The 26,363-nt window shown below is 35.2% G+C and overlaps 4 protein-coding genes and 1 pseudogene across 11 annotated transcripts; 2 read left to right on the top strand and 3 right to left on the bottom strand.

Annotated features, from left to right (window-relative positions):
• Positions 1–98: 98 nt before the first annotated feature.
• LOC111285880 (E3 ubiquitin protein ligase RIN2-like) lies at positions 99–7,474 on the bottom strand. Its single transcript, XM_022875530.2, has 13 exons — positions 7,341–7,474; positions 6,384–6,811; positions 5,701–5,778; positions 4,275–4,361; positions 4,055–4,176; positions 3,197–3,293; positions 2,970–3,072; positions 2,392–2,549; positions 2,145–2,282; positions 2,000–2,067; positions 1,679–1,909; positions 712–1,093; positions 99–571 (listed from the first exon to the last, which is right to left on the bottom strand). Exons 2-13 carry the CDS (start codon positions 6,621–6,623, stop codon positions 515–517), a joined length of 1,761 nt encoding a protein of 586 aa, XP_022731265.1. The 5' UTR covers positions 6,624–6,811; positions 7,341–7,474; the 3' UTR covers positions 99–514.
• Positions 7,475–7,827: 353 nt separating this feature from the next.
• LOC111285872 (uncharacterized) lies at positions 7,828–8,576 on the top strand. Its single transcript, XM_022875517.2, has 2 exons — positions 7,828–8,194; positions 8,409–8,576. Exon 1 carries the CDS (start codon positions 7,983–7,985, stop codon positions 8,151–8,153), a length of 171 nt encoding a protein of 56 aa, XP_022731252.1. The 5' UTR covers positions 7,828–7,982; the 3' UTR covers positions 8,154–8,194; positions 8,409–8,576.
• A 1,958-nt stretch (positions 8,577–10,534) lies between these two features.
• LOC111285867 (putative glycerol-3-phosphate transporter 1) lies at positions 10,535–13,776 on the bottom strand. The gene is made up of 3 exons (XM_022875505.2): positions 13,660–13,776; positions 11,786–12,863; positions 10,535–11,413 (listed from the first exon to the last, which is right to left on the bottom strand). Exons 2-3 carry the CDS (start codon positions 12,786–12,788, stop codon positions 10,848–10,850), a joined length of 1,569 nt encoding a protein of 522 aa, XP_022731240.2. The 5' UTR covers positions 12,789–12,863; positions 13,660–13,776; the 3' UTR covers positions 10,535–10,847.
• A 3,982-nt stretch (positions 13,777–17,758) lies between these two features.
• Positions 17,759–20,257, top strand: LOC111285858 (conserved oligomeric Golgi complex subunit 7-like; annotated as a pseudogene). The gene is made up of 4 exons (XR_016329419.1): positions 17,759–18,363; positions 18,591–18,809; positions 18,971–19,305; positions 19,763–20,257. The product of XR_016329419.1 is annotated as a conserved oligomeric Golgi complex subunit 7-like (transcript).
• Positions 20,258–21,000: 743 nt separating this feature from the next.
• LOC111285806 (uncharacterized) lies at positions 21,001–25,308 on the bottom strand. Of its 7 annotated transcripts, XM_022875427.2 has the most exons (8): positions 25,081–25,308; positions 24,870–24,998; positions 24,558–24,597; positions 22,534–22,609; positions 22,230–22,430; positions 21,780–21,992; positions 21,297–21,692; positions 21,001–21,186 (listed from the first exon to the last, which is right to left on the bottom strand). In XM_022875427.2, the coding sequence occupies exons 1-7, from the start codon at positions 25,121–25,123 to the stop codon at positions 21,339–21,341; spliced, it is 1,056 nt and encodes a 351-aa protein (XP_022731162.2). In that variant the 5' UTR covers positions 25,124–25,308; the 3' UTR covers positions 21,001–21,186; positions 21,297–21,338. The 7 variants fall into 7 exon arrangements, with proteins under 7 accessions (XP_022731162.2, XP_089602885.1, XP_089602884.1 ...); XM_089746759.1 differs by having other exon boundaries at positions 21,001–21,692; positions 22,534–22,779; XM_089746758.1 differs by having other exon boundaries at positions 21,001–21,692.
• Between the last annotated feature and the right edge of the window lie 1,055 nt (positions 25,309–26,363).

The following is a 26,363-nucleotide window of genomic DNA, read 5'->3' as shown; positions in this document are numbered from 1 at the left end:
GTTTTTTTTTAAAAAAAAAATCAGACAGCTCAACGCTTGGCATGAGCGCATAAGAAGTAAAATTGGATATGAAATTTCAGTTATCGCAAAATAGAAAGTTATCTTAAATTTGTGGATGGTTATATAATAATAAATTAATAATACAACAAAAAGTTTTACAACTTAAGAGGAGGGCCAGCTGCATCATTGCCACCTTTCTCTCCTTTTATGCATCTTCAAAAGCAGGAACAAAACCAAAGTGCCAACACCAGCACGATCGATGACCACCAATATGTAGCAACTTTATTTTTCACAGGAAAACAACAAAAACTATTATAATTTCCACCTCATCTTTTTCCATTATAACATCTGATTGAACAAACTTGCATATATACAGAGAACGAACCATCAGAATCTTTGTAGGAAAATAAATCTCATATAAGAGGAAATCTGTGTTCTGCCTATCCCCAATACAAGACCAAGGATCTGTTCATTAATTGGAAGCATGCGTCCAAAGAAACACAGTGCATCATCATCACATTTGGAGAAGATTGTTCACAGTAACAGTAACAGAATTTGTTCTCTGTAAGTCCTGCAAATTCCGTGCATTGTATGATGAAATAGATAAAATGTAAGAAATATAATAACAATAAATTCAATACACCAAGCTTTTCCTTTGCTGGAATAATTTTTTTTTTTTTTTTAAAAAGGTGATAACCTACTCAACAATACCTGAAAAATCATCTCATCTGGGACATGTGGCAAAACCTCTCGTACAGTCTCAGCCATAGCAAGTATATTTGCTATGTTGTCATCTACTGTACGTGAGGCAGTCCTCATATGTAAACTACCACCATTTCCAGGGTATCTCCCACCAACATTTGGAGGAACTGATGAAGCAGATGCAGCTGCCTGAGATGGATTCATGGGCCAAAGGCTCCAAGCAGTGTCTTCAAGAGCAGTCTGGGCATAAGTTTCTCCAACAGATGCAAGGTGCCTCATCATCATATGAACTCTCCCAAGTCCAACAGATCTGATACCGGTAGAAGGACCAGCTCCATCAACATTCTGGTTTGGCCAAGAATGCAACCATGCCGAATCCAGTCCTGCACTCCTACGAAGTGTAAATAATATATGACAATAAGAAACCTGAAGAATAATAAAGAGAACGAGAATTTGCAACTCACTTCCAAAAACTGGTTTCTGAATAGTTGAATGGAGTGTTTTGGTTTGCAATAAACTTCATAATCAATTTTTAACCCTAAACCCTACATCAACAGAAGAAATAATGCACGCAATGCAATTTACTTCTTTCTACAAACCGGAGAAACTTTTCTCTTTAAGGACATGAATGAACTACTTATTACCCAACAAAACAAAAGAATTCCTATGTAATCAGGATCAAGTGTAAATGTTTCCCATCTCAAAACAAACTTCTTATATACATGATTGTTCAAATAGAAGGTGTAACACAAAGTTATTTCAAGACAAGCTACGGCACCACCTTTCACCCTCACTAACAATCTATGAACTACTTATGGCACAACAAAAGAAAAGAATTTTAGTGATAATCAGGACATTAAGTATAAATGTTTCATACTTTAATACTAACTTCTCAAATAACTGATTGTTCAAATAGAGGGTACAACAGACTGTTATTTCAAGGCAAGCTAGGGAGACTAATTTAAAGGAACCAAACCTCCAAGGTCTGCCTTCCACTGGGTTCTGCATTTGATTTGGGAATAATCCTGCAGGTAGGGTGTGACCAGGCATATTTTGCTGATCAAGTCCAGAATTTATCTGACGAGCCAACTGCTCATCACTTAAAGCTTCTCCTGTGCGAGAAATCACCTCATTTTCAGTTCTGCCCAGGAAAAGTGGCTTTCTACATGTGGGACACGAGTAAACTTCATTTAAGCGTTGGTCCAACCTGGCATGGTATGTTAATATCCAGCATTAGGTTCGGCAGCACACACTAGCAAATACACAAACCAAATTTGATAATCTAATATAACCATACCAAGACCTCAAGCAAGCAAGATGAAAAAGGTGATTACAATGAAGCTTTTTAGCCTTGGCCATAGGTTCCTGAGCTTTGCAAAGTTAGTTAGACCTTCAGAAATCAGTGGAAAACCGAAAAGGCAACATAAAAAAACAAAGCATACCCTACATATGGCACATTCATCATCATAAGCACGTATCTCTTCAGATGTTGCATCAGGAAGTGCCGCATGAAGAGCCCCTAATGCCATTCTCAATTTAATAAATCCCTTTATACGCTTCACAATTGCACTTAGCAAAGCCTGCTCAAAGAGATTGAATTGGTAAATGGAAGGATCGCGCATCGAGATGTCAAATTAAAAATCGATATATTGGGCTCAAAAATGCTCCAAAGAACAATGGAATATTTACACGTATATTCAAGAAAAGAACTGCATCCACAAGATGGAATGCCATGCCATGGAGCCACCAAATAAGCACATAATGTCCAAGTGCCATTAACAGTGTTGCCAAGTCAAGGAAGAAACCTAGATTGCGAATAAGAATGACTTTCCATTCCCAAAATGAACCTGCAATCATGCACAGCCTAGAAAATTTTAACAAGAAGCATGAACTACATTGCAATTAACCAAAAGTTATAAACATTCCAATCTGAATGACTTAAACATAATAGTACCAAGTCAGATATAGGTACAGATATTGATAATTCGGTCACACTCAAACATGCAAGAAAGAATTTTCCTTTTCCATTTATTCATATGGCCCTACCTACTATATAAGAAAAACTATGCAGATAATGATAATAATGACAACAATATAATAAAATCCCTTTGATTTGCAGCTCAGGTGGATTAGCAATCTCAGGAAACAAGACTTTATACGCCATGACCTTTGAATTTAGAGAACCATTAGGTTTGAGAACACCCAGCCAACCTATCAACAAACAAAATAATCACATCCATGCATCATTACAGAAAAAGTAAAAATACCTGCAGCTGATAAATCAAAAAGTTTTGCTCTTTGGCAATCTGCAGTGTTCGCCATGGAAGGGAGTGATATTTCAAGCAGCTGAAACCCATGAACCAAAATAGCCTGCAGAGAATAGTAGATATAATAAAGCCGCCTCATCAAACCAGGATCCAATATTTTTCACAGAATAATAGTATTATAGAATATTTATCATAAAAACTGCAAAAAAAGTATTCAACAAAGATACCTGCATGGTCTCAAAAGCAATACTGAGAGGCTCAAAAAACAACAGCAGAAACATAGATGAATTCAGTGTTTTGTGCAACACAAAGCTCAGCCATATCCTGAATGCACCCACAAAAAAACATGGATATTTCAGATTTTTATGAATTTGTGCAAAGCCGAACTGCCTACTTCTAATGAGGAAATGCTAAAGTGGGATTATAAAAAGCAGGAACTCGGCTACCCTCAGTCATTACATTTGCAAGGATATCCAGAAAGGAACAAAATCAATAGGTCATATATTCATTACTAGAGGCCAGGTAGGCAACTCAGAAAAAAGTTTTTGAAGTATATTGTTTGCCTCAAATTTAGATTTACCAAAATTTACATCACAGAATTGCACTCAATTGGCAGTATTTAGTTTAGACAGATTGAAACAAAGCAGTTCAATTCTGAAGCTATTCTTCACTAGGGTTGAAGCCCTTTAGAGTGATGACCTATCCAATAAACAAGGTTACTTGTGTAAGATGACTTCACAATATTGTACAGACTCCATCATATTTTCCATCCCCCATCCTTCTATTCTTCTTTTGGTGTTCAGAGTGGCACTAAACCCAGGCCAGCAAACTAGAGGCAGAACTTTTAGGCCATATTAGCTCGTTTGCAAACTTTGCTAGATGGTTGAGAAGTCAAAATCAGAATTCATATTTCTATTCAAAAATAACTTACGTCAGCGTTCTAATGACTGCTATGCATTCTAAAAAAATGATAATGCTATTTTCTTACTAGCAATTCTGTAGTAGAATTTAAAAAAAAAAAAAAAAAAGAACTGGCATTTATGAATATATTTCTGAATTCACATAAGCATAAGACAGAGCAATACCAGAAGAAATTGAAAGAGATGATAAAGAGAAACACTAAAAAGACACGAAAGTATGCCCATGTTGTAGCAGAAGGAGACGCATTCAAACGCTCAAGTCGATCCCTGGCCAAAGCTTGAAACATCTGTAGCATGTGCTCAACAAAACGTTAGGATGCATTGCAAGCAATTCAATCTCTTCCATTGTGAGCTAAAAACAAGATCTCCATCACAAACCATATACCTTTAGACAACATATGACAATCAACCAGACTGACCAAAGACCTGCTTGGAATACCGTTGGTGGAATAACTAATGGTAGAAAGATCCCCTGTACAAAATTCATCAATACACCTTCCAGCATTAGTGAAAAAGAAAAAATTGAAACATAAATCTCATCAAAAAAAAAAAAAAAAACCTTGGAAATATGTCAAGATAACTTAAGATCAAAATAATCCCAAATATATAGCAACTTCAATCCTGACTTAGTTTCATCATAAGTTCAGTTCTGCCAGTACAGCAGTATCTATTGTTATACACTACAGATACAGAACTAGTCCTTAAAAAAAAATTGCGGATAGTATTCTGACTTCCTGGAATATCCAGAAGGAACCAGGAGGTTTCTAGAAGCAAACAGACTGATAATTGACCATAGAAGGGTATATTGATCTTCTTCCTCCTCTAGGGGCTCTCCTCTCATTCCTTTCTCTTTTTTTCTACTGACTGGGTTGCCATTCTCTGAGAACCATGCATATCCTTATTTATCCATATGTATCTTCCATCTAATCCTTAGCTTTAAAACAAAAATAAAGGGTTCTATTACATCTTCACACAACTAATCAACTCTCTAATCCAACCATCGTTTGGTGCATCCATCATATGGCAAAACCATCAGCCCATTAAAATTTGACAATAAAGTAGCCCTCAAGATGAGCCACAACCAAGGGGAAAGATACTCTCCTTATTTAATGAGGAAAGAAATGGAGATCAAAGCTGGTCATCATGCATTGTACAGGCCATAACTTCAGCAGCATAATAGACTTCTTCAGAAAACCAACCCAGTCAAATCCAATTGACCAGAGGATCTTGTCCTGAAGAGAGTCCCATGAATTAAAATGTTGACCCATCCGAAAAATAATTCTCACCTGGTGGTTTCCAGCCATCAAGAAGCTCAAATCTGATGAAATTCCGATACAAGACACCACTACTCATCAACTCAAAAAGCATCTATTTCTCATTAGAAGTTTTAGCAGCAGTGTCAAGACCCTAAAATAACTTAAGAAAGCTTTTGCACGTCCAGTAAAATGTAACCATCCACACAATAAAATCCTCAATTAGACCTTTTACCAAGAGCACCAAGAACTTCCTAATTTAACTCTGCCTTAAACACTGTCATCTCTTTGTCAGCATTCAAGCTGCATCATCAAATTTTACTCTCCACAACCATAGTCACTTAAGAATAAAGAAGAAAGTAGAGTTATTATATGCCTCAACGATGATACACGCTAAAATATCACAAATCCAGGACACTGTCCGTTACAGTTATCATCGAAAATAAAGAAGAAAGTAGAGCGTTTATATGCCTCAACAATGATACACACTAAATTATCATAAATCCAGGATACTGTCCATTACAGTTTGATATTGTTTAAATCAGTTAAAACATTTACCTTGTATATAACATAGTTGATAAGACGTTCTACTAATTTCCGAGTTTCTGAAGGATATAACTCACCAAAGAACGCAGTCTGCACATAGAAGAAGAAACCATAAAAATAATGAGACAAGGTTCAATAAAAATAAAAATAGAATAAATTCACTTTTAACAATAAATAGTTATTAATAACTATCCAAACCTATTTGGTCTAAGCAGAGAAACAACACCTTGGAGATGAATAACCCTAAACCCACTATTTAGCAAGAACATAAGCTAAAAGTTCATCTTCATAATTTCAGATGTGGTGCTGTTGCACATCCATTCACGAGATCTTCGAACATTCTTAGAAAGACACATATTTGCCTAACATTTCCACAGCTTTTGTTTAAAGTCAGGACTGGGAATCACAGTCTCAATCTGGTTTCAAACTGTTTAGTCTTTCAAATGATTCTTCCAAAGTACTAACCAATTTTCATAAGCTTATTTATCTTGTAAAATTAACTTGTCATGTACATTGCTCAATGCAGCATACCACTGCTTCAAATCAGAATCATGTCTGCAGAAAGTTAGATAGCAAACCATAGCTAAATCCATTTTTTAACACAAATAACAATTATATGGAGTTCATCTCTCACCATTAAATCAAAATCTCAAATCACTAATACCTTAAAGCTCATGGACAAAGACTAAACTAACCTTTAGAGAAAGGATGAGTAGAATAAATACATTGAGCAGAAAATTTGCCAGCAGAGCCACAGTGGCATAAGAACCCAAAATAAGCTCAAGTGCACGGTTGACATTTTCCGTATGAATAAAATTCTCACTAATTAACCCATCAGTTTGAAGTCTATCGAGTGAAAATTCTGTCCAAAATTGAAGACCTACGAAGCTTAAAGCTGTAGAGAATGCTGAGATCACCAAGTAGCTCACACCCATTGGTGACAAACACAACTTTTCCGCCAAAAACAAACTTCCAGATTTTCATTAGAACCAAGTGAACATCACTAATCACGGGCACTTATGACAAATTTTCACATAATAATCAAGGAGCCAACGGACTTGAAAATCGGCACATTCAATGTTAATGAATTCAACTACTGAGGTTACTTTGAAACCATAAGAACCTGAAAAACATACCCAGAAATAATAAACATCATCAGAAAAAAAGAGCAAATAGTAGCAGTTTTTCTAATTTATTGATGTTTTAAAAGATTCTAAAAGATCATGTGCTTTTCTTATCTCATTAATTGGTTCCTTTGAAATAAGACAGACAGATACGGAATACGAAACAAAGAGCCACCGTTTAAATCGTAAAAATCCAACGAAATTCACAATTAATAAAGCATAATTATATGGATTGGCCAAAAAATGCAAAATTATATTGAAGGACAATTTTATATTAGAATTAAAGCAGAATTTTGAACAACTCAACAACCATAAATAAACTTTTCCAGATTGGCACAAATAAGAATAGAAGTGAAACCCTTGGAAAAAAATTCAAAAGCGAAAGAATCAAAGAATAAATAAATTGGGAAATTGAAAGGATACGTAGAGTAATAACAATTAGCGAATTGGAGATAAAAATTCATGGAATCCTCATGCTAAAAGTAAATAATTATTGATATAAGATAAACAATGGAAAGAAGCGAAAACCTGATTGGATCTAAGAAGAGGAAGAAAAAGCTGTGACGAGTCGTTGGAGGTCCCCGCAAATATTCACCGGCAATTGCAATTTTTTGAGATGATATAAAATTTGGATGAAAAAGAGACAGGCACCGCAGGATCCTAAAACAAAAAATAATAATAATAATAATAATAATAATAATAAAATAGTACTATTTATATTATGTTTTATATATGTTATTTTATTATATTATTTATTTCATTCACATAAAATATGCTTAACAATCTTATAATAGGTAATAACAGTGTGATAGCAGGAAATTTCGTTGGAATTAAGAAATTAATTAATGAGTAGTAATTTGGTCAAATTAATTAATTAATGAATTTCTTTTTTCTTCACAGTGTTTTGCTGGAATAAGAAAATTTTATTAGAAAAGAAAAAAAAATCATATATTTTCTTTGGCAGTTTGAAAAGGACTATTATGCCCTCTGTGTGCCCACTTATTTTCCGACAATATTTATTCGACAGCCTCATTTCAATTCTTCACAAAACCCTAAATCCCTAAAAAAGCCGATCCCAAAATTCAACCCCAAAAAACCCCGATCTCAGGCCCTAAATCGGTAACATACAATCTCTCTCCATCCCAACTTTCAGTGCAATTAAAGTAAATCATGGGCATAATAAAAAGCAGTTTTTCGTTCATCGTAGGCACAGTTTGTGGGATTTACATTGCCCAAAACTACAACGTTCCCAACATCAAGAAGCTGACTGACACCGCCTTCTTCATGGCCAAGCATGTCGAAGAGAAGTACCGAAAGCCCAAGAACAGGGATGACGATTAGCTCCTATACTCCGCCTTTTGAGGAACCAATAGAATCAACAGGTTCAATTTTGTTACTCTTCTTAATTGTGGGAAAGAAAAAAGAGGTAGTTTTGTTGGATCAAATACGATATTAGGATTTGGTATAAGATAAACAAAGATAAATTAGTGACAAATTTGGTGCATATTTATAAGTTACTGCTCTTTCACTCAATTGGAGATGTCTAGCGTTAAAAATTGTTGGTTTTGTTTAAAATGTTACAGTTATTTTTTGCAGTTGGAATCTTATGTTCAGTGTGAATTTGGGTTGTTCATTGTTGTGGGAATGAATGCAACAGTCCTCAAAAAAGCCTCGAGGCCGCCCTTATTTGGTTATTCACAAGGGCTTTTGTTCTTTTCACATCTTGAGAAATGAAAATATACCATTAACTTGGCTTCAAAATAATGGCACGCTTTGCACAGTTCACTATTTTGTTGAATGATGGATGTATCTTGAGTTTGCATATGGAATTTATGCAAGTCTTAGTACACTGTTATATCAGTTAGATTTTAGTCCATAGTCAGTGATAATACTCTGGTGAGTTTTTCAATGATTATGAATTCGGAGTGTATGACATTTAAAATCAGCTGTAAGCTAGGTTAACCCTTTTGACTTAACATTAGCCCCTTGTGATTCTGAGATGGGTTTCCCTTTTAGGCCTTGCTTTAATGAAAGGAAGATACTTACCTTCTTAACTTTGTTTGATGTTAATGGTGTGTGTTTCCTACACCTGCAGCTTGGTGGTTAATCCTGTGCCTTAATATGGCTTAGAATTTTTGTTTTGGAAATTTTTAGATTTAGCAAATTGCTTATCCTGATTCAAGTGAATTATGGTGTGGAATTGGTTTGGAATGCATTTTGAGGCCTTTTTGGTGCGTTGCTCACTCCAGACTGTCCTAGTCTTAAGTTCTGTGCCATGAAGGTCATGTATAGCTCCAAGTTGTAGTGGTCATATGTTTTAGGGAAGAAGAATTTATATTATCCAGTGCCGGCATTGTCCCTAGGTTAAGTATAGCTTCCAAGCCTTCTTCCAGCTATAGTCACAATTTGCAGATAGACTGGGCAATTTGATTGCTACTTGAATCTTTCTTATATATCTCAAGTCAGATTTTGGTCATACTCTTCTTAATCTGTTTTTAATGAAGAACGCAGAAATTAAAAGGTTTTAATGAAATGATTGATCAAATTTGTACTAGTCTACTCTCTTCATCCGGCTGCCCAAACTATTTGCTGAAAATATTGCCCAAAGAAAAAAAAAAAAAACTATTTGCTGGAAATCAAGTGCTGCCAACTGGCTTTCAATTCATAACTTTTTTTCTTTCATTAGATTTGGTATGAACGATGAAAAAAAAAAAAAAAAAAAAAAAAAGAGCTGAAGTAAAATTGTAAATAAAATTATCAATTTAAGTTGAATGAATATTATACTTATATATTTGAAAGGAACAGATTTGGAAAACGGGAATGTGCAAGTTCATTTATTTTCCTTCTCTTTTCTTATTTTCTTTCTACTATTTTTCTTTCTTTCGTTCTATTTTTTTTTTCTTTTTCCAAACACAATATTAATAAATGATGAACAAGTGTACCTCTGGGGCTAATAACACCAACAAATTCCTATTAATAAATAATAGGAATTTGTAAATTCATGCTCAGCAAATGAAAGGGAGGGAGAACAATTTCATTTGAACTTTGAAGTGTTCTCTTTTATTCATTTCTATGGTCGGGGCATCGAATAAGATCTCTTCATTTGTCTCAGTATAGCCTTGTTCCGTATGTTATTTGTGGCAAATAGCTTCATTTTCCCATAAATTACAACTAGACCAGCCTGCTTTGCAAACGAAAGAGGACCATCATTTTTATTTTTTTTTGCAAATCTGATAGCAACCATTTTAGATGCTTAGATTTGTCAAATTCAAGAGGGGTGGTCCAGCGTTTGGTCGAGAAATGCATGGACAGTGGAGCTATTTCCTTCGTGTGGACCAATTTTCTCCGACTCCATCTCCGTACATATGCGCATTTTGTACCTTTTCAGCTTTCAGACATCTATATGGGCACCGCTCTGGAGTCTGGACCAGTTTTCGAATCTGGACATCACCTTTTTTCAGCCGAAAGCTGTCTTACGCTGAATACCTGCAACCTGAACAATCCTAAACGAGACTCCACTTCCAAACTTGTTTTCATGGATATTTCAGATTTCCTTTCCCGGAATCCTGTTACAGAGAAACATAGACAACCCTTTTGTTTTAACAGTAAGCGCAACACCATTTAGCTTTTATGTTTCATCTTAGAGCAGATTCTGCCTATAAGTAATCGTATTCTTATTTGTCTGGACTTTTCTCTTCCGAATAAAAAATAAAGCTGTGAAATTCTGAATAAGCAATATTACTGAATGATGCCTGCTGAAAATAATGTAGCATACAAAATTTACATACAGATAGACCTGGGAAATCCTCTCACCCTGCCCTTTCTCCTCATTTCTGCTTCTCCAACTTGAAGGAAAAACAGTTAATAAAAACTCCATGATAATCAAACTAACATCATAGAGAAGGTTACAAAAATCTTCTCCTTGCCCAAGTCATAATAGAAGGACTTTCCCTCTTCATTTTATAACTAGAACTAAGAAAAATGGAAAATCGCACACGCTATAAAAATGAAGCTTTTGTTGCCCCTATAAACAAATCATACACCCAGTTCCGCAGCTTGAGATCTTGGTTGGCATCCTTCTTGTGACCTTGGTTTAGAAATCCTTGCAGCCACCTCGGCCACTACAAGCCTTGTCAACAGCAGCCCTGCAACGAGAGCTGCTGCCATGAGCAAGGTAAAAACCGCGCTCCAGCTCTTGGCAGAAATGTAACCAGTTAATAATGGTCCAATTGCAGCACCAACAGAACCTGTTCCATCTATGATTGCTGTCACAGTTGCCAATGCCTTTGAGTTTCCCTTTAATGAACTGTGTGTTCCTAGGTCGGCTGACACAGCAGTTGTTATAAGAGCATAGGGGCCATTTACAAACATGCCACAGATGAGCATAAGAACTATGTTCATTGCCAAGGAAATATGCCCGTAACTACGATAGAAATAGAGAGCAGGAATAGTGCAATACATAAAAGTTGCTGCTGTTATGGCTCTGGCATCTAAGCGATCAGAAATGTATCCAGCTAAGATTCCTCCGAGCACCCCTCCAACATCAAAAATTGTTGAAAATTTTCCGGCTGTCTCATTGGATAAATATTTTCCCTCAATGGCTGCAAGATTAACGAATAGAAGAGAGAATTAGTAATGAATCATCTATACTCAGCCAAGAACATGTCAGAATCAAGTAATTAAGCATGTCTAAAGACCCCATATGTAGTAATTGAATTTACATCAAAGGACGAGCAGAAATCCAATGGAGATAGTTCAGGACAAAATACATGATCTATGACAATCATATCTCAAATGATGCATGCGATTCAAAAGTTATTATGATAACACAACCGGTATTCCTTGTTGGTTAAAAAAAGGTCATATGTATCTTCGTCTCCTGTTCTTTCTACGGTCAAGCTCCCAAAGTCAGTCCCTTACGATTATACATTGGCGCAGAAATGTGTATGGAAAAAGAAAATAAATTAGAATACCTGTATGGCTAATGTAGTAGGGAAGCCAATAGAGAAATGTGTAAGCGACCAATTTGGCAAAGAAGAGGCAAAAAGCAAAAGGAGTAACCCCAGGGATTTTCCATGCTTCTATGAACCCCACAGCTTTTTCCTTAAGCTCAGTATCTGAGGCCAATAAAGGCTCTGTTATTCCCTTTCCGATCTTCCCAGGAAAATCCACTTCGTCTTCTTCTCTATCAGCTCCAACTGATTCAGGACTAACAGGCAGAAAAAGGAAAACCACTATGCCAATGAAAGCAATAAGCAGACCTGGTACAACAAAGGACCAACCCCATCCATAGCTCAACAGTGCTGAAGCAATCAAAGAACCAGTAATGTTCCCAACGGATGTGTGAGCATTCCAGATACCCATAATAAGCCCTCTCTTTTTCTTCCCAAACCAGTTACCAACTACTGCAACAACCGAAGGCCATCCTGTTGATTGAAATAAACCAGCAATCATTTGTACTATCAGGAAGTAGTAAAAACTATGCATTTTAGCCCAGTACCCAGCACCGAATAGTGAAGTAAACAAGCCAGTCCCAACCATTCCGACCATCAGAAAGATCCTTAAATTCATTCTATCACCCAAGTGCCCAGAGAAGTACATTCCAAAAGCATATACTGCGAGAAAGGCCACATCGAGTTCACCAAGCAAGGCCGTCCCATCAGATCCATTAAATGGGGCCCAACCATCTCCTATAACCCACGAAAGCCTATTGCTTTCAGCAGGTGCGCTAAGGTATGTTATCCTCCACGGAAACTTCAAGCCTACATCAGAAGATTGGGGATCAAGGGCACTCTTGACAATGCTGGTGGTTTTCCTTGTCGCATGGTAGCTAGTGTAAGCCAAAAATGTTACAATCAAGACAATAGCTTGATGAGTTTTATAGGAAAGCTTCGCTTTCTTAGTGTATTCTAAGAATCGAATTCCACGAGGCTTGCTATAACTTGGCTCAGCTGGCAAATCACATAGAGAGCCCATGTATTTTGATTCTCTCAGAAAAAAATAAAGAGGAAGAAGAGCTCCAACTTCCCCTTATAGACCAAAGACAGCAAGCTGGACAATTAAAAAATCAATAAGCAACGTGAGACTGTAATTCATATGCAATTCCAAACTAATTCTTATTCAATCAACAAAAGAATCTAATGAAGCAAAACAGCAAATAACAAACACAATTCTAGATTATGAAAGATACTATAATCACAGAATCAACTTAAAGTTCATTCATACTAAATTAAACAAAGAGAGAGTACTTGATTTAACATCAGTCAAAAATAGCACAGTATATTGCATTAAAGTAGTCGATACAATTTCAAAGGTGACAAAAGGAAACCAGTCCTTTAGAATCTCCTTAAAAATATATATATATATACACCATGTTCTCACTAAAGAAAAGACCCAAAATTTATTTCTTTCAAACATGTAACAGTCTCAAATTTAACATAGAAATTAACTGAATCCTTGATAGATTGTACCCAAATTCCTAATAGAACCATAGTTAACGATGCTACATAGAAGGCGATTCAATGGAATCTAAAAAAGGACTGCAAAATATTTCAGAAACGGCACTTAAAACGCAAACAAAACACGATCGAACGTTAAATACTGTTTTTTAAAGAGCAGGTCTGAATACATATTCCACATGAAAAAAACAGAGAATCGCCAGAAAACAGAGACAGACTGAAGACTTTATCAGACCATTCCTTAATAAAATCAATATTACCGGCCAAAGAGTCAAAACAGAAAACTCAAAAAAATAGTAAAAAAAAAAATCAAAAAAACAATTTACAAGAATTAAAACTTTGACGAGACAGAGACATTAGCAGAAAAACAGCAACAAAAAGATCATTACCTCTCGTTTAGCTGAGCTCACTAATTGCTTTGCTTTGGTTTCTGCGTTTCTTTCCTCAAAATTATTTTCTTTTCCCTGTAAAACTCTTCTCTCTCTGTTCTCTCTGGTTTTTCAGCTGAACGAACGAAAACGCTCGACGGCTTTAAGCTTCCAGCGGGAGGATCTTTCCACTGTGCCTAAATAATAATCCAAAGATACGAATTGCCAATCCTGTCCCTATTTTCCTTAATCGTGCATGGTTTGTGCTCGATTTTAGTGAGTTGACTTGATTACCCCTCAAGAGCACGTGCTGCGGAAGCTTCATTATTTGGGAAGCTTTAACAAATAATTATAAATAATATTTCAAAATTTATTAATTAAATAAATAAAATAAAATATATTTATATTTATATTTATTTATAAAATGTAAAAAATACATAAATTATTATTAGTTGAATTTTGTTGATTTATATGCACCACTTCTCTTTGTTTTTACTTTTTCCAGAAAAATATATGCCAATTTTTTTATTAATCAGTCCCCTTATAAAAGAAACTTGAGGACAACAATAATAATATAAAAACAAATGTGATGAAGCCTTCAAGTGCAAGTCTCCCATATTGAGAAAAAATAATTGACAGCATGACCAACTCTTAACCACGTTAATTTAGTTGGTTGTAAATAGAGGAATTTAATTAAATATAAAATTATAAAAAATTATATATTTATTATATTTAAAATAATATTATATTAATATAATCCTATCACATGTGCATGAAGATAAAAAAAATTTTCAAATAATAAATTTTTTGATATTAATATCATATTAAATATTTAATTTAAAATCAATTAATTATAAAAGGATGAATTCAATTTGAATATAAAATTTAAAAAAATGAGGTATTGATCCCCACACTGGTAATTATCTCAAAATAATGTTATCTATAAATTTATACCATTGGATCCACCATCTCAAAAGATCGACGTCCCAACTTAAATTTCAGGCTAATTAAGCAGGACACATGATCGAAAAGGTCATTTCGGTCAAACTGTTCAAAAAAGACAACCAAGTTCTTTGTGGCGCAGGCGTAATTTTACCAAAATAGGGGGGATATTTCGGTCAATCCACTTGCCGGCTGTGAGTTTATTAGTAGTTGGAAAAGAATATTCGCATATCCAAGAATTGAGAAACCGCAGCAAGGGACCCGCAATTGCCACGTGGCAATAGGGACAAATGACGTGGCATGACAATTGGATCAGAGCAATTTAAGGCAGAAGCTTAGGACACCTGGAGTTGGAGATGCATGGCCTTCTATGGGCTGGCTGTCCGTGTCAGGGTTGAGACTGTCCTGAATCTGATTGAAAAACAATTGTTGGGTGAAACGAAAGCGCATAGAATTTTCGTTGTCTGGCATTTTTCCGATTTTGAATCATACAGCGTGGGGGGGGCTTTTGCCTGGCTTTATGTAATGTCACTTTGGATTTAGCAAATATTGAATGGTTAGTTTTATGATTATGTTATTACATGTGGGTCACAATTGGAGGGCAGTCCCATTCTACCACTTATCTCTTGAATTTTCAGTTTTACACTAACTGACGTAATTAATAAAGTTTGGTTTATTAATTTGCCTGTGAGAGAAAAGATTTGTATAAAATTTTTTAAAATAAATTTGTGAAATTTTTTATTTAAAATGATTAAATAAAAATTAAAATCGATAAATTAAAAAATTTTTTATATAAATTAAATGTGTAAAATTTAAAAATATTTTAATATATATTTTTAAATATATATTTTTAATAAAAAAATATTAACAAAATTTTATCATTAAATAAATATTTATCAAATTTGAATTATAAATAATATTTTTAATAATTTTTTTATATATTATTGATATTCACATTAAACTTTATCAATTTATTGATTTAGATTTTTTATTAAAATTTTTATTAAATTATTTTTATAAAAAAATTCATAAATTTTATTTAAATAATTTTATGTAAATTTTGTCCAGAACAGAGAGCTATATCCGGCTTAAAGATCAGAAGATATTAAAGCAAGCCGTTCAAACTGAGCTTGCCGTCTGCGTTTCCTCCCGTAATCTTGTATAAATTATAATGCTCAGCATCGTATCATCAAAATGTGTCGAATAGGAAAACATTTTGCACGTGTCATTGCTCGATTGCTCTCAGCCCAAGACACTCATACAAGCCTTGATTATTTAAATCTTATGGAACCTAAACAATTATTATGAAATGAACTTTTTGTTAGTAAATTAGAAATTAGGATAATGTTGATAAATAGATATGTATTCGATTTACAGCGACACTTGCATACATGATGCATAGATTGAAGGAGGGGGGAACCTTGGAAAGTGGATAAGGAACATATAGCAAGGAAATCCGCTGGAAGTCCAATCCTAGCTATTCGATTGTTCTATATATATGTAAACGCATCAATTATTTTCTTCCAGAACACTTGTTAGGAAAACAATTAGATTGAGCCGAGACTAGAGATTTTGAAGCACCAAAGAAATATATTGACAGCTGAACACGGAATCATTATTGGATGATGCAATAATCAAAGAGCAATTATCATTCTTGGCTTCCTGGGGACTGTTTTCTTTGGACTTTTCAGTATATGGGGAAGCTTTTTCATTTTTTTTTTCCTCCTGGAATGGAACTTTGAAGAAAGCACGGAGAAATTTCGTCTTCTGGACTTCTTCTGTCTCGTCACAAAAGGGTGGGGCGCTTTGGATTTTTGCATTAATTGATTAATTTGAGCATGCCTCTGGATATTTCAGTCAGAGTTGGAGTCTCTTGAAATGTTTGGTTCAATTATAGTTCATTGATATTATACTAATATGCAGTCATCAACGTCCTAGTTTCATCTGAAAAAGATGTTTGGAACAAATCTCTCAGCTCTTCAACAGTACAACAACCCACATTACCATCAAGCTCCCCTAATAGCTGAGAGTAGAACTGAATAATTTTCCTAAGAGATTTGATCATGAGTATTTAACTTGATCCCTTAAGAATCATAGTATCCAATGATATATACCTCACAATTGATCATATATATATATATATATATATGTATGTATGCATGTATAGTGCTTAGCCTAATTCTATCTTTCTGATCAAGATCTAAACTAATTAGAAAAATACCTGATCATATCTAAACAAACTGGATTTTTTTTAATGGAGTTTTACTCACACAACTAGGATCTACATTTCAATTCCTTATTGATACCCCCAATGAAAATCTCGAATTAGATCCCAAATAAACGGGTTAGTGTAAGCTTGTCCATGCAGTTATACACTTTTCGAATAAGAATTAATTTTTGGAAAAATCTTGATTTTCTTGCTTTGGTGAGTCTTAAAAATCATTCCCACAACCTATATTGTATTGAAAGAATATTTATATGTTCCGATCGATTGTGTAAAACCCGCAATAGCAGCGGAACCGGAGAAAGTATGCAGAAAGGAACCAAATGGTCTTATCTTTGATCAAAAGATTAATCCACAGTTGCCAATAAGTTTTTGCGAAGGATTGGAACTGACTTTGATGTTTAAAAACACTCGTCTGGCTTAGCTATGGAATTGAACAAGAACGAAATTCTGCAGCACACCATCAGAACTGAATATTTTCAAAGGTAATCAACCCCATCGACCAATATCCGGTTTGAAATTAGGCTTTAAATTTTCTTGGTGAATTTGAAGAGTGTTTCCACTTTGATTTTTAGAAGAGAAACTGAAATTGAGTAAACTCTATCGAAATTCACACTAACAAGAAAAGCGTAGTTCAGATGATATGAATTGAAATGGTGAAGAAAAAATAGAGGAAAAGGATCGATTTCTTTAACAATTTTGCTTAATGTTAATATTACCATACGATAGGATAGGAGTATGATCCTTGTGGCAATCAAATCTTATATTATAAGCAATAATCATATATTCAATGATAATGAAGTCAATTTAATTTGAATATCTTCACTTTTTTTTTACAAATATTTTATTTATTTTTATAAAATTACAGATATAAAAAAATTTATAATTATAATTGAATATTATATTCATATAACAAAATATTTAATTAATTAAATAAACAAACCAATCAATAATCCAGTACATAATTAAAATTAAAACAAAATATATGGTGAAAGTTTAATTGAGTTTGGTTATTTACAAGAGACAGCGTTCCTCAAATGTAAAATTTTAATCAAATTTGTTTATTTTTCATTTTAATTTTTAAAGAATCATTGAAACGACGTCGCTGTGGTTGTATTGCCTCTTCACGCGCACCAGCTATTTGCTAATACCGGAAGGCGACTATGAAATCGTCAGTTTGTCACCGCTGAGCAACCGCAACGAATACTCCATCGGAACAAAAAAAATGGTCCCCTCATGACTCGTAAGCCTTAGAAATCAGCAGAAAAGAAACCATGATGCTGGAGGTAGGCCCATTTTCGGACGAGAAATTCGATCCGAGGAAATGGATAAACTCGGCGTGCAAGACTCGGCACACTCAGGACTCCCTCGACAACCACATGGTGGATCTCGAAATGAAGCTCCAAATGGTCTCCGAAGAGATCGCCGCTTCGCTAGAGGAGCAAAGCGCTGCTGCTTTCCTCCGTGTTCCTCGCGCCACCCGTGACGTCCTCCGACTTCGAGACGACGCTGTTTCTCTCCGCAATTCTGTCGCTGGCATCCTTGACAAGCTCAAGAAGGTCTAATCTTTTCCTTTCAGATCTTATCTCAATTCAATGTTGCTTTCGATCTCGAGAAAATGCCGAAACTTGAAATGTTCCTCGTTGATTGAAAGCCAAAATCATAAAAGCTCAATTGAGATTCAATTCCTCTTAAATACAGAAATAACCTAAAAAGTCAACTGATTTCAGTAATTTAACGCTTATATTTCGCTATGTTCTAATGCTATAAATAGGATTTGCTGTAGGTCTTTGAGGCATCCTTGAGAGCTACCTTGGCTAGATTGAGCACAAGTTTGTCAGTTTCAGTATTTGGTTCAAGTTTAGATCAAAACCAGTTACATGTCACGAATAATGATGGAAATGCAGAACCACCATTGGGTGGAAGGGCTTCCTTGGATGTGGCGACTGTGCGGCTTGTTGATGTTCCTGAGAAGGCCCGGAAACTGTTTAACCTTTTAGATCAGGTATATGAAATCCACTGTTGTTTAAATTGCAAAAGACTAAAACTTTTAATGCCTTCTCATTTGTTGTGGTGCTAGTTCTCCCCCATTTAGAAGACTAGTTTATTTACCACCGCAAGTCGACTAACTTTAAATGATGATAATGATAATGTGTTGTTGTGCAGTCAAAAGACACCCGATTTCATGCACTTCCGCTTGCATCCCAAAGGGTAGCAGCATTTGCTGAAACAGTGAATGAGCTTGTTTATGACGTCCTCATATCTAAAGTACGACAACGTCTCAACAATGTGTCTTGTTTGCCAATCTGGTCTGCAGTAGAGGAACAAAGTGCTTTCCCTCTCTCCCAACCTTCGGCGCATACCCTCAATCATATGTGACCAGGGCTGGTGAATATCTTCTTACTTTGCCCCAACAATTGGAGCCACTTGCTGAGGGTATTTCTAGCGATGACTCCAACAATGATGAATCTCAGTTCTAGGCAACGGAATGGATGTTCAAGGTAGCGTCACCTTAACTGTAAATTATTAATGTGAGAGCTAACCATGATAGTGTTTGAATGCCTAGCTAGAAATTTATTTTTAGAATGGGGGTGAGGGAGGGGAAGAGAGAAAGGGGCGTTTTGAGATTGAAGGCTATTTGAATCCCTGCCAATTGAGCATTTCATGTGCAATGTTGGAATTTGCAAAATTATCAAAAAATTATGGCATGGGTTAACCCTATATATATATATCCCGTTTGGAAGTTCTAAATAATTATCAGTAAATTCATGAACATACCAGTTTGAGCTGTAGTATATATTTTTTGTTGTCTTCCGTGATTTATTGTTGGGAATTGAGTGGTAGGGCTGAGTATGCAAAGTTGATCAATTTATAGATGAAAGATGTTTAAATATATTTTAGACTGAGTTTTTGTTTTTTGCGTAGAGTATAACTAACATAAGATTATGCGTTGGAAAGGTTGCTGAAGGTGCTACTGGCCTGTACATGGAGCAGCTCCGTGGCATCCAGAACATAACAGATCGTAAAGCACAACAGCTGTCGGTTGATATCGAGTACTTGAGTAATGTGCTTTCTGCTTTTTCCATGCCAATCCATCGAGTTCTGGCAACCTTTCAAACCTGCCTTGGGAGCCCTAGAGATCAGTTAAAAGACCTATTGAAATCGGATTCTGCGAACCAACTTGATCTCCCAACTGCAAACCTTGTTTGTAAAACACGGCGTTTGAATTTGGATCAGTAAAAATTTTGCCTCAGATTAATGATTTTCTTATTTTGTAATTGATACCATAAGTGGGTTGTTGGGCCTCACCGTTCTAAGTTTCACCTGTTTACTGATACTAGTCTCAATTCCCTAACCTTGACAAATGTGCAATGGAACCCTTCTTGTTGAATGTTTTTACAAGCCCAACGTAAACGCAATAAAATCGAAATCATCAGCTCTGGTGATTCTAAAGTTTTAGAACCAAAGCATTCATCCAGTTTAGCTCTATCAAAAAATTTACATTCAAGCCAGTATTATTTGAGTTAGTCTTACCTAAACCCGTAACATAAAAAATGGATTTAACAAATGGCGTTGCTTCGCTTTCCTACTATTAAGTAAAGAAGGAGAAAAAAGTTCATCTTGGACTAAATCATGTTGAAATGAAATTTTAACAAATGGCATTGGTTTAGCATTTGGAAAATTTATGTCGCTTGTAAGCTTTGAATAACAATTAAAGAAAAATTAAATGCCGTGTTTCTGGATCAAACCATAAGCTCTTAGAGCAAAATGTATGTAATTACCGAACTTCAAAATCAGGAAGCAAGAAAGGAGTGACGGTAACGGGGAGGGGGGCTTCAAACTACAAATTGTAAATTTGTGATCAGTAAAAATCCATCGCAAAGAACAAAAAGCAAGAAACCACGTAAAGGAATCTAGCCATTTACAAAACAAAAAGGAAAGAATATCTAAACCTATTGCATTGATTAACATGAGCACAATAAACGTGTCAGCTTAGGAAGAAGTTAAAACAAACTCCAAAGCACATGTGGTTAAAGGTACTTTCTCAATTTGTCTCCTTTTTTTCCCTGTACTATTTACAGCAAGCCTTTGCAAATAATAATAATAATAATAATAATAATATAAAGCCAAATATGCATCCAGAAAAAAAGGAGATAATAAAAATATATACATATATATAAATGCAATTTAATCTGTTACCTCAAAATTGGAAAGACATCGTCTTTCTCAGCAGCTTTGACTATAGAGATTCAAAACAACGTCCACAGATGCATAATATAAATTTAGTCAAAACAAGATAAAAGAAGTTACAATAATATTGTTATACCTACCTCAACCCTTTTCTTTTCTAGTAATTTTGATGAAAGGGAGTTGCTACAAAGCTGTGAGATACCAAGAAAAAAGTTTCACCCATGATGACAAAATTTAGCATTACTCCAAAAGCACACGTTTATAAACTTGAAAAAAATAAATAAATAAATTAGAGGTCTACCTCATTTGCTTTCAAAGCCAAAACATTTATGTATAGAATGCACTAATATCGGTGAACTGGACTTCTTGAGGATCTCCTGTGACTATGTCTACCAGGGGAACGGGATCTTCTGCGGTTCTGGTGCCTATCCCTTCCCCCATCTCCGCCATTCTTGTACCTCCAATCCCTCTCTCCATCCCTACTACCTCTCCCATTCCACTCTCGAGACCTTTCACGATCCAAATCACGTTCCCAATATCTGTCCCTACCCTTGTCTCGATCACGATATTTGTCCCTATCACCTGAACCACTTCTCCTCCTCCTATTCTCATATTCCTTCTCCCTCTGCTTTCTCTGTTCTTCGACTTCTTCCTCTCTTGCTAATATTTCCTCTTCCTTTGCTTTCGCCTTAGCTTCCTGAAAAGTTCATTCAGGTTCTTCATTCACAGCAAAAGGTTAAATGAACTGAAGAGCCCACAATTCATTCTAGGCAGAAACACTTACCTTGAACTCAGAGAAGAAATCCCGAACCATGCCATAACCAATATGTTGCTTTCCTGTAACATGGGATTGTGTCCTCTCAGCAGCATCATTAGCTGCTAGAAAAGATCCACAAACCTCACATAAAGCCATTTTTTTCTCCTGCACAAGCATCAATAATTTATCATTTTGAGGTTGTTGAGTCAAAGCTGTCTTCTCAGCACTGAGCGTCTCCACCTATAAACAAATGTCACAGACGGTCAAACGTCAAAATCTGAACTGCCCATTGAGACAAATTTACAAATCAGGAACGAAATGAATTAAACAATAATAATTGAAGAGGCAATCAACAGAAACCTAATTTCCAAGGTGGTCAGATGCTGTCTGTCCAGGATGAGGCAACATTGAATGACCAATATCTCACAAAATTTTTTGGATCAATTACTAATAGAGAATGGAAACTCTTAATACCACCTTTCTCATAAGCGCCTCAGCTTCATCCACCTTTCCAGCTTCACCAAGGGTCTCAACTTGTTCCAGCAGGTTTTTTATTTTTTCCTCCAAGACAAATAGCTGTTCAGACTTTTCAGCAGATAGTGGAGTAAGTGGTGCTGTTTCCACCTCTTGGGCAAGGCGTTCTTGTCCACGCCTAACCCTTCTGTCAAGGTCCATCACCTAAAGCAGAATAGGCATGTTATGTAACACATGAAAATTACAATTGTTGTCACAAGAAATTAAAAGGGATATTCGGCTAAAAAGAAAGGGCAATGGCACCCACCAATTTCTCACAAAACTGAGCCAGTTCAGCTTCAAATTTGGGCACATAAGCATCGTGTCTTGGGGACTTCTCAAAACTAAAGTCACAAATTTCAAACAGCAGCTTAAAATATGAATCCCACAGCACAATCATGAAAAATATATGTTGACCAGGAAAAGCATAAAAGGTTCTGACAACTCAATCGACAAATCAGAGGTTGCAAAATAACTCAGGTAAGCTATTTTTGTAAACGAGGCAAGATACAGTCTGCAATTTACATGGGAAAATAATAAGTAGCAAGAAAGCAAATGGGATAAACAAATGCAGCGGTATTGGATGCCAAAGCAACAGAAAGAATATAACCTAAACCACGGGGCCTTTTAGAGTCACAAGTGTTTACACCTTCATGACAATAGAAGTAAGAAAAATCAACCACAAAACCTATTGAAGACAAAACAGACAGACAATATCTGAAAACCTTAAAGTTATATTTTACCCACTTTGCTCATTGTTCGAATGCCTATAATCTTAGCAAACTACAAGTATTAAACGTAGCACATAATTAAAATTAAAGAAAAGCTATTGTCTTCAAAACCTATGAAAGAAAGGATCATCTCACCAATTTATTACAAAGAACTGCAGACTAATTAATTAAAATGATTTACCAATTACCATCCATATTATTCAATCTAATCTTTTGGCAACTCATAGCCATAAGCACTAATTTAAAAATTCCTTCCGTGAATTTACCACAACGAGGAACATTATTTCTCTAAACATGGTAAGTTATAGCTTATAAGTGTGAGGCAGTTGTTACGAGTTTTAAAAGCTATATTGCATCTAAAATATAATTACAGAAAAATGAATTACCATAATTTCTTCTCAACTGAACTGAGATTACCCCAGATTACCATAGGGTTTCTTGTCTCCCCAAAGATTATCCCCTATGGAAACATCAAAACTTTATGGCAATTTTAACCAATGTGTTTGCCTAGTATTAGCTTCATTCTTACAATAATACCATCTCAGCTTTTAACATATCAGATAAGGTAAGGACAATTAACTCAGAAGGTCAAATATACCCAACAAATGTTTCAAAATGGACAACGTTTGAGACAGGTCAAACAGGAAAAGATACCAGAGTCGACAAAAAGGAGAAGTTACTCTTCTATGTGCATCAACCATGCAGTTACATTATCCAGGAACGATACCATTAATAAAACAGGAAGAGACATAAAGTTACATAGTTAGATCCAGGATATCGCCAATATCCTTATGTTCATAAAGATAAAAAAACAGACAGAAAATTTTATTGCAAGTAAACAAGCCCCAATTATCTCCGATGGTGCCTATCATGATGGGAATGTCTTTGAGAGGGGATACTAGTACGAGGAAAATCCAATAACAAGGTGTCAAGGACTAAGCATCAATGGTATGAAAAACACTCAACTACTATTATATCAACTTATACAATTAGAATTTTTCATGGCTATTACCACTCCAAATTACATAGATCATATAGTATTTTTTTCCCGTTCCCCCTTGTACAATAAAGTTGATTTCTTAAGCATTTCTTTGTAAGAAATGTCATAGGTCTAGAAAGGACATGACATAAAATGTCCCAGATGCCACATGCATCGGGCAAGAGTCAATAAATTTAGCTCCCTAGTAAACATTCTATGTTGATCAGGGTTCAATTATCTCTCCCTACCCCTTGCAAGGATCTGATCAAAATGTTTAGATCAGTTACCTCAAAAAGAAAAACCAGCGACACCTTAGCATACCTCTTGTAATGCATATTTAAGTTCCATCCTACACGGACATATGAAGCAGCTAACTTAATAAGGTAAATACAAAATCAATAATATTCTTGTGAAAAAAGATCATTTTGATTAAAAGTTTACTATTAACCACAATGGCTAATCAAGGTTAAAAAAACCAACAGAATATAAGCAAAGGCATTTGAACAGCTCAATGTGATGCAATGGTACAAAAAGAAAATCCCATAGCATAAAACTCCAAAAAGAATGCCTATTCAATCACACCTGTCTTTCAACTTTTGATCATGAACTCTAGGGCATGGTCCTGATGCACAAAAAACAGTTATTAAACTTCCACATTCTCTAGAAGCATCTTGATGTTTTAGTTTGTGCTGAGAAATAATGTAGCTAAAGAGAATTAATGTTCATAACCAAAAAAACTAGAAAAACCTAACCATCTCAGCTACTATGAGAAATAAAATAAACTTAAATCGACTTCAGCAATCAATTTTCTCAAACCTAAAAAATTTTCTTTCGCTTAATTTTCTCAGCAACCAAACAGACAGCGAAAAATAAATAGAAAATTTGAAAACGCACCGAGATCACTACGAGTGTTGACAAAGAGGTCGTGAGGACAAAAGCGAACCATATAGAATGCACAAACCTCTTTATCATCCCAACGAATTTCCCTGTATCCCTTTTTCTGTTCCTCCGTCAAATTACGAGCTATAAATTTTCAAAAATCGTCAAAAAAAAAATCAAAATTAAACTAGTCTCAACGATAAATAAATAAGGTATTTCCAAATACCTGTTCCCATGAGTTCGTCAAGCAGAGCTCGTTGTGCATCCATGGCTTAGATTTGAAATAGCGAGAGAGATTAAAGAATTTTGAGGATCTTTCCGTAAATTGAAATCCTAATTTTTTAATAAAAAATAAAAATCGAAAATTAGTTGAAATAAATCAATGGGAAAGAGGTTTAGGGTTCTTGAGGAAGGAAGGAGAGGTGCAGTTGTTTTTAATTTTTAAGGCAACTGTGAGGACTGCTATCCGCGGTTTGGTGTTTATAGTTGGGAAAAATGAAGAGGGAGAGTAAAACGGCGTCACCTCTTCCATAAAACGACATTGGGATGGACATAGATAAAGTGAATAAGAGCTTGATAAATGAGATGGGAAATTGGCAAAAGTTAAAATGTTTTTTTAACTTTTATAAAATTATAAAAGCCTTTTTATAGTTTCATGTAATATAACCCATTAAATCGGAAACTAAATTATATAAGCATTGTGTCTTCATTTTATTATTTATAAAAATAGTTTTTTGTGCGTATAAAAGTTGAGCATACTTTGAACTGTGAAGGAGATTTTCTTCTTTTCTTATGTAATTATATATCAGTCATTTCTTCTCATAATTTATTTATTTTTTTATTTTTTTATGAATGTCTTGCTTAAATTAGGTTATGCTCAATATATAGGTCAAACCATGTTAATTTTTTTCCCTATTGATGACATGCTTAAGCAAAATTCTCCAACTGCAGCTACACCCTTGAAGAATAGGAATATCTGCCACAAAACTTCTCCCATTATGCACATATGCCTGTGTCCATGATTGTTGAAAAACAGACCAGAGAAGCTTGAGGATACACAAGCCTTGGATGGAAGCTACTCTACTGCCTATGTTTGGAATGAAATAAGGAGTAAGCATATGAAACCATTTCATGTTCCCAAACATGCATTAATTGTTTGGATGGCTCTTCTCAATTAATTAGCTCCCAACTAAAGACAGTTTGATTTCTTGGGAAATTTCTATTGAAGGGGATGCTCTGCCAACATGAGTTAGATCAGACCAGGGATCATTTGTTTTTCATTTGTGAGTGATTATTCTAATCACATTTGGAAACATGTCCTGCTTTTGTAAAATACTGACAAGGGAAGTTGGATTGGAATGCTGAGTTGTGCTGCCTTGATTTCAATCATTTTGTGCATTGCTTGGAGTGTTTTCATCTATCAGGTTGGAGGGATTGGAACAGGAGATTTTAATTATCAGCAAGCTTCAGCTCCGAACTCACTGATTCTATGTTACATTAAGGATATGC

This window comes from Durio zibethinus, chromosome 17, assembly GCF_047325235.1.
Source record: "Durio zibethinus cultivar Kanyao isolate XHJ-2024 chromosome 17, ASM4732523v1, whole genome shotgun sequence".
Classification (NCBI taxonomy): Eukaryota; Viridiplantae; Streptophyta; class Magnoliopsida; order Malvales; family Malvaceae; genus Durio; species Durio zibethinus.
This window is presented reverse-complemented; position numbering and strand designations above follow the sequence as displayed.

Bases quoted from the DNA above. Each gene is read 5' to 3' on its own strand.
- LOC111285806 (XM_089746758.1), bottom strand. From the start codon at position 25,123: ATGGATGCACAACGAGCTCTGCTTGACGAACTCATGGGAACAG. The intron at 22,610-24,557 runs GTGTGATTGAAT...TTGTGACTTTAG, and splicing joins GATCAAAAGTTGAAAGACAG to TTTTGAGAAGTCCCCAAGAC. The intron at 21,993-22,229 runs GTGGTATTAAGA...ATTTGTTTATAG, and splicing joins CTGAGGCGCTTATGAGAAAG to GTGGAGACGCTCAGTGCTGA.
- LOC111285880 (XM_022875530.2), bottom strand. From the start codon at position 6,623: ATGGGTGTGAGCTACTTGGTGATCTCAGCATTCTCTACAGCTTTAAGC. The intron at 4,362-5,700 runs GTAAATGTTTTA...AATTTTGTACAG, and splicing joins TCAACTATGTTATATACAAG to GGGATCTTTCTACCATTAGT. The intron at 3,294-4,054 runs GTATTGCTCTGT...GGGTGCATTCAG, and splicing joins ATCTCTTTCAATTTCTTCTG to GATATGGCTGAGCTTTGTGT.
- LOC111285872 (XM_022875517.2), top strand. From the start codon at position 7,983: ATGGGCATAATAAAAAGCAGTTTTTCGTTCATCGTAGGCACAGTTTGT.
- LOC111285867 (XM_022875505.2), bottom strand. From the start codon at position 12,788: ATGGGCTCTCTATGTGATTTGCCAGCTGAGCCAAGTTATAGCAAGCCT. The intron at 11,414-11,785 runs GTATTCTAATTT...TTAATCTTGCAG, and splicing joins CTACTACATTAGCCATACAG to CCATTGAGGGAAAATATTTA.